At 54.3% G+C, this 7662-nt stretch overlaps 1 protein-coding gene across 1 annotated transcript in view; it reads right to left on the bottom strand.

The window, feature by feature from the left end:
- SMG9 (SMG9 nonsense mediated mRNA decay factor) overlaps positions 1 to 7662 on the bottom strand; it is a 20665-nt gene that overhangs the window by 11643 nt on the left and 1360 nt on the right. The window contains 2 exon segments of the mRNA XM_030886394.2: positions 47 to 174; positions 3627 to 3782. Of these exon segments, the coding sequence (XP_030742254.1) occupies positions 47 to 174; positions 3627 to 3776 (278 nt within the window). The 5' untranslated portion in view covers positions 3777 to 3782.

Raw genomic sequence — 7662 nt, 5'->3', positions numbered from 1 at the left:
TGCTTTGACTGTGTAGGTGAGTGGGTTCCAGTCAGTGAGGGGGGAGGGGGGTGTTCATGCCCTAAGCCTCCCCCCCTCAGAGGGCACTCCCTGGCTCACCCGCTCGGCTGGAGGCTTGGAGAGGATGATGGGGGTTTTCTGCATGACTGCCGTCCCTGTTTCCTCGCTGCCATCCTGTGGTGAGGGACTGCGCTCAGAAAGGGCTCTCGGGGGCACCACCACGGACCACCTTGTCCAAACCCAGACCAGAGTCACTGCCACCGAGTCCATGGCGGCTACGTCTTCCTCCCCAGAGCAGCCGGGGGAGAGGGGCTGGCAACCACTGCGCCACCAGGGATCCGCCGTCACCATGCTGGTAGGTCCCATCATCCCCATTTTCCAGGTGAGGAGATTGAGGCACTGTGCGGTCAGGTGGATGCCAACATGGTCTCTTAAGCATTGGATGTGCCCATGCAAGTAAGGGGTGTGTGCACATGCCATGCACGCAGCCCCGCAGGAGACAGAACACACAGGGAATCCTGTGATGTGTGAAACGTGTGTCTGTTTGAGGGAAACTGGGCTCAGCGGTGGAGACAGGATTTGAACCCAGGCCGTCGGGCTCCAGAACCACGCTTTCAACCTCTCCATCAAGGCACACCCAGACAGCAGGAGCGAGGGACCACATTCCTTCTAGCAAGTGGGGTTAGTTTGAGAACAAGGGGGGTGGGGGGGGCAGGCAGGTGCTCACTGAGAGCTGCTGGAAACACATGGTGCCCCTCAGCCCCCTTCCCACTTTCCCCACCTCTACCCCACCTCCAATCGGCTCACAAGGTGGGAGACTGAATTTGGGGCCTGGTCCTTCGCCAATGTCTTGAGTAACCTCAGGAGAGCCTTACCCTCTCCCTTACTGGGCCCTTGTCCTTTCAGCTATATAATGAAGTCATCTATTGAGACCGTAGGAACCCTGGTGTAGTGCTGTCTGGTAAGCAATGAGTGGCAAGGTCGGTAGTTCAAATTCACCAGCCACCTTGAGAGAGAACCATGAGGCTCTCAGTTCCCATACCAGTGGATTCCTTGCCTGTGGGTGGATTATTTAAACACTACTGACTCTACTGGTGGAAGGTGAAGAGGAAACAAGAGGACAATTTGCAAACCGCTTTGGAATGCAGGAAAGCTGGGGGGCGGGGGGAGCATGGGAAGGCCTGAGGAGTTAGGAGGGGAGGCCCCTGGATGGAGATAGTGAGCGGGGAGAGAAGACACAGCCATGTCAGGAGGAGAATGTACATGCAGCAGCCTGGCTGGGGGCAAGCAGGGAAAGTGTGCGTGGTGAGCGAGAGCATCCCATCCAGATGCCATGGCCCCCACTGATGGAGGGAGGAGGGGAGGAGGGGGCGATGCTGTGGCCAGCAGGGGACACGGAGGATGTGAGAAGCCACGGGCAAGTGGGGAGGCTCAGCAGCAGAGGCCAAAGCACAGCCCAAGGTTAGGGAGTTGCCAGTAGGGAGACCCCAGGAGGCGGTGCGCGTGTGGGTGCCTGCAGGGGAGGCAGGGTGTTCTCACTGTGCTGGATGGAGAGCTCACTCTTCACCGTGCCTTTTTTGAAGGCTCAGAAAGCAGGTCCAACGGGAAGGGCACGTGAAGCAGCTCGGCGAGGCGAGGCCCGCTCAGAACACCAAAGCCTCCCTCTTCCAAGACCCAGCCCCCCCACCGCCCCCTGTACGGCAGGCCAGACTGGGTTCCTGAGTCCACGGACTTGTGACTTCTGCCCAGTGCTCCACCTTTGAGGCCCGCTTCCCTCACCGCTCTCCTCTGCGAATGCCGGAGCAACTGGGCCCTTGGCACAGGGCCGGCAGCAGCAGCACTCGCCATGCACAAAGACGGCTGCTTCTGGTCCGCACAGCTCCTGCACGGGAGCTCTGGCACCAAGGCCACGTTCATCCAGAGTGCGATCCAGAGTTCTCCAGCCAGGCCTACAAGAGCACCAACATGGATCTGGTCCCGTGGTCTCTCTGGCCTCTTCCCCTCTCCCTCTTCCACCCACTGCAGCAACGCTGGTAGCCTGGCTGCTCCTGGAACATGCTAGAAGCACACTGCCTGCCCCTGTTCTGCCTAGAATGCTTCTCCCTCAGATTTTGGCATAGTGCACTCTGTTCAGGCCCTGCCATAGTCTCACTTCAAAAGTCACCTGTTTGTGAAAGTGTTCCCTGACCACTGCATATCAGAATAGTCCCCTTGGCACCAAGGTCAACTTGCATGAGACAGTCACCCAAGTCTACGTCCTGCTTCAGGGAGTGTGGCAAACTTACACGGAGGGAACTATGACTAGGACTTATTCCCTAACTTGTAACAGGGAATCTGGAATGCTGGTCTCCCACGACAGGAAAGCCCCCACTTTGGTTAGTTAGAGATAAAGTCCAAGTCCATGATCCTGCTTTAAATACCGTTCCCACAGATGCTCCTTAACAGCGATGCTGCCTTCAAGTGAGCACGTGGTGGATTCTGTCTCCCTACAGAAGCAGACATCCTGCTGCTATCTCCTCCCGCTGTGTCACCCAGCCTCCCTCCTACCTTCCCCCAGTGCAGGTATTAGGTGAGCTCAGGGACCTTACTGTGGTTACCACCCACCTTGTGACCTATGTAACTACTGAATATGCATGTCTTACAGCTACCTATAAATATCCCAAGTTAGTAAAGACACTCTCTTCTCCCAGTTCCACGTGGACCATCAAGAGGGGCTCAGGTGAGCATGCTACCATAGAATGTGTCTGACTCCTTTATTTCTCTCTCTCTCCTATCGTCCATGACTTTACTATAACCTTCATGTATTATCGCTGTCCAATTGCGCCTGGATCCTGCGGTTGTTAGAGGCTGGTTACTCTGACAAGTGAGCAGCGACTGAGGTCTTAAATGCTCTGGAGAAGCCATCTTAGGTACAACTACTGGTCTCCTCCAGCCCAGGGGAAAACAAGAGTGACGGGGTTCACTCAGTCCAGTGAACTATGAGACCAGAGGACTATCAGTCTCCGTGACTGAGACCAGAAGAACTAGATAGTGCCCAGCACCACTACCAACTGCTCTGATAAGGGTCACGTTACAAGGTCCTGGACAGAGTGGGAGAAAAATGTGAAACAGAACTCAAAATCTCCAGAGACTGGGCGTACTAGTCAGAGAGACTGGTGGGACCCCTGAGACCCTCCCCCGACACACATGATGACCTTTAGTCATCCTTCCCGGCAGCAACTGAACACAGCCTTTGTTAGAATCGGCAAGCATTTAAGACCCGAATGGCAGCAGGTACCCAAGACTAAAGTTAAAGAGTTCAGAGAGGAGGAGGAACGGAAACAGAGAACACAGGAGGAAGTGGGGTAAGTGAAGGTACTTTGAGGGGATCTCAACCAACGAGTTGAAACAGGATGTGGACGAACGGTTGAATGCAAACGCTGCCAGTCTGCTCTGTAAACCTTCACCCAATTTCTAAGAAAAAGTTAAAAATAAATCCAACGCCCCCCTTTGCACCACTCACTCTCCAGCAGGAGGGCGGTGGGAGTGCTTCCCAGCCCTGGCCTCAGCACCTAGATGAGTGCTCAGGACGAGTGCTTTCCAAACATCTGTGGAATGCAAGGCTGCCCGTGGGCCCGCTCACTCACCCGTCTCTCCCTCTCCCAAGGCGCAAGGTAGTCCCTTTCCCGACCACCAGGTCCAGAGAGGTTCTGGGGCCCGCCAGGGCTAGGATCCTTCCATCGTCGCCTCCGCTCGATCCCGTAGAGCCCCGGCTGACTGTGGCCTGACTCAGACATGGCCGCCTACGAGAGAATGCAGGGTTTCAGGATGAAGCCAGGGGTCTGCCTCTCCACGGGCATGGGGAGGGCCACCCACACCACGCCTCACTTCTCCCACAGGAGAAGGGGTTCTTAGCTGGGTGCGTGGCTCTGCAGAACTCACTTTCCTGCCCCGTCAGGTCCCGGGCCTACGTCCCTTCTGGCCCAAGGTGTGCCATGGCTTAGGGGAACTGCCTCACACACTGGAAGGTTCTGCCGCTGCCTCCTGGCTGGTCAGGGTGGGAGTGTGGCGGACGGAGCTTGAGCGACCGTCTTGGCCTGGGAAGCCGTTACTGGAAGGGACTGCCATGAAGTCAATGCTGACTCAAGGCTACGGCTGCGGAGACGGTGACTGTTTACGGCAGCTGAAATCCCAGTCTTTCTTCTGCAGTGATTTTGAACTGCCAGCCATGTTAGTCCCAGTCCAGCGCTTAACCACTACACCGCCAGGGCTCTGTCACTGGAAGATGGGTAGGAGAAATTAATGCGCCAGCCTAGGGGGTCCCAGCGGTGGGGGCAGTGAAAAGCCAAACACCTTTCTGTCTTTCATGTGTAGCCCACAGTATTCCTACTGTCCACTTTCTCTCTTACTCGCAGCCCAAACGATTCCTATTACTCGCTGTGCCCCCATATAAGTACAACCCACAGAGGAGGGTTCGGGTACAGGTGAAGCACTCGCTTTCTCAAATTGCAGTGAATCTCTCCTTACCAGTCAGTCACACCGGCCTCTTCACTTGCCCACCACTCTCGATTATCTACTACTGTCAAGTGAGGGCGGGGGAGGAAGGCTCTACACCAGAGGTCTTCGGAAAGTTCGGGGGGAAAGGGAATGAAAGAGAAGGGAGATCTTTCAGAAACTATTTGGAAGCCCCCTGCTATTTAGCTCGTCGCTGGACAAATGCTCGTCTACCAGCCTGTTTCCTCCCCATTCCTGAGGGTCTGCTTACCCCTCGCTCGGGATTTCACTGACTTCCAGAGCGCAGCGGTGTTCAAATGGGATGTGCTGAATGAAATAAGGGAGCCCTGGGACCCTAGTGGAGTATACGCCGGCAGTGTGAATCCCTCAGGAGATAGATGAGGCTTTCTACTGTAAAGAGTTCCAGTCTTGGAAACTCACAGGGCAGTTCTACTCTGTCCTAAGGGGTCACTGTGAGTTGAAATATATCATGAGATATAGAGCTACCTAGACCACCCACTCCCTACCATGTATTCCTAGGTATAGAGATTGGGGGGGGGGGGGGGGGGCTCCAGTAATAACTTCCTTTTCCCAGAACTCTGTGAGGTCCTGGAGAAACCCAGGTGACACTGTTGGGTGAGGGTTGGACTGCTAACTACAAGGTCAGTGGTTCAAACCCACCAGCCACTCACTCCATGGGAGGAAATCGAACCTGTCTGCTCCCAGCCTATGAAGAAACCCTGTGGCAGTGGTTCTCCCCCTTCCTCACGCCGTGGCCCTTTCACACAGTTCCTTATGTGGTGGGGACCCCAACCATACAATGATTCCCGTTGCTACTTCATCACTGCCATTTTGCTACTGTGATGAATCGTCATGTAAACATCTGAGAGGCAAGATGTATTAGGCGACCCCTGTGAAAGGGTCGTTCGACCCCCAAAGGGGTGGCGACTCACAGGCTGAGAACTGCTGCTCTATGGGGTCACCAGGAGTTAAAAGTCGACTTGATGGCAGCAAGTTTGTGGGGCTCAGCACCACGGTTCAGCACTGAGCTGCTAAGCAGAAGGTTGACAGTTTGAACCCTTGGGAGAAAGAGGTGGCACGTCAATGTCCTCGCTGTAAGCCCGAATCAACTCGATGGCATTAGGGTTACGGGGTCATCTGCTGGTGCAGGTGGCCAGAGTTGGCACATTACCAACTGAGAGGGCCAATCTGGCCTGCCTCCTGCTTTTGAAAAGAAAAGTTTTCATCCCAGTACCAGCTGTCGATGGCTGCCTTCCTGGTCCAGGGCCGAGCAGTGACAAGCAGCAGTATACAGCATGCACGGCCGGTCGAGCCCCAAACAGCTCTGCCCCGGCCCTTCACAGACCAAGTGTGCCGACCCCTGCTTGGGTCTCGAAACAAAAACTCTACGGCCATCAAGCTGATTCTACAGGACAGAGTGGAACTGCTCCCTCGGGCTTCGGGGACCACGAATCGCTACCGAAGTAGACAGCCTCATCTTTCTCCTGAAGAGTAGGTGGTGGGCTTCAACCACCAACCTTGAGCTTAGTAGCCCCACACCTAACCCATCAGTCTACCGAGCTCCTACCACCCAATCTGCACATCCACAGGTTCCTGTGGGCTTCGTGTCTGCTGACAGGACCCGAGGGTAATCCAATTTCCCACGAGGGGACTTGCCTCGCTCCTCTCTCTCTGACCTGCCCTTTTACCCAGCCAGACTGGGGTCAAGACCCGGCCTTCCTAGACAGAGTGGAATAAGGGATTATTTACAGAAGCTTATGATGTGACTCATTTGGCACCTAATGACTGTTTACAGTCCTGAGTGGGAGAAGCCCCCACCGGCACTGTGGAGTTAAGCATCTGTTTACACGTTATTTGCAGAGCTGCCTGTGCGAACTTGTTTTCTTGTCCCAGCACTAGGGTGTCTGTGTGTATACCTAGGAGAATCCTCCACCCTGGCTAAAAGTACCATGTGCATGTCAGTCAGGGAATGTCTGCTTATTTGCAAGTATCCTTTCCTAGCAGGATAAGGAGGGGCCCGGGTGGCATGGTGGGTTATGTGCTGGGCTGCTAACCGCCAAGTGAGTGGTTTGAAACCACCAGCCGCTCTGCCCTAGTAAAGCTTCAGTCTCAGGAAGCCACAGGGCAGCTCTGGTCTGTCCTGGGTCACCATGAGTCAGAATCACCGGTATGGCAGCGAGTTTGCTTGTTTGTTTGGTGGTGCGGTGAAGCTGTCTGCTCCAAGATTCACTCTCAGAAGCTCTAAGGAATTCTACTCAGTCCTGCAGGGTTACTAGGCGTTCACAACAAACTAGGTAACAGTGGGTTTTGTTTTGGGGCTACCTACCTAAGGGGTCCTGGTAGTGCTGTCGGTTAAGTGTTGGGCTGCTAGCTGCAAGGTCAATAATTCAAATCTACCAGCCGCTCCTACAGAGAAAGACAAGAAGATGTCATTCTGGAAACCTGACGGAGCAGTTTTAGTCTGTCCTACAGGGTCACTAGGAATCAGAATCGAGTCCACAGCAGTAGATTTAATGCTACTTACAAGCTCCTTTTTATAGGAGGAGCCCTGGTGGGCGTAGTGGTTACTCATCTAGCGGCTAACCTCGAGGTCATCAGTTTGAAACCACCAGGCAACTCCTCAGGAAAAAGATGAGCCTTTCTACTCCTATAAAGACAGTCTTGGAAACCCACAGGGGCCGTTCTACACTGTCCTACAGGGTCACTATGAGTCAGCATCAACTGGATGACGGCGAGTTTGGGTCTGGTTTTGGGTACAGGAAAGTGCCCTGATGGCTTAGTGGGCTACAGAGCTAACAGGAAGGTTAGCAGTTGGAAACCACCAGCTGCCTCTCAGAAGAAAGACGAGGCTTTCTACTCCTACGGGTTCCAGTCTCAGAAACCCACTAGGGCAGTTCTACTCTGTCCTAGAGGGTAGCTATGAGTGGATGTGAAAAAGTTTGAGTTTTCTTAGGTACAGGACTCCTGTCATGGGGGGGAGGCACCCCCCAAATTAGAGTCTAATCGCATATTCTTTGGGGCAAGGAGCTTCCCCAGTTCTTAAAATCAGCTCTTCCCACCTATGTGATGTGGATAATCTAAGCACCTATTTGAAAGTATCTGGGAAGACTAATTCCTCAGGAGCCTGGTGGTATGGTGGAAAGGGATGCTAACCACCAGCTGACTGTT

This window comes from Echinops telfairi, unplaced genomic scaffold, assembly GCF_000313985.2.
Source record: "Echinops telfairi isolate 266 unplaced genomic scaffold, ASM31398v2 ScPeMD7_655;HRSCAF=1070, whole genome shotgun sequence".
NCBI lineage: Eukaryota > Metazoa > Chordata > Mammalia > Afrosoricida > Tenrecidae > Echinops > Echinops telfairi.
This window is presented reverse-complemented; position numbering and strand designations above follow the sequence as displayed.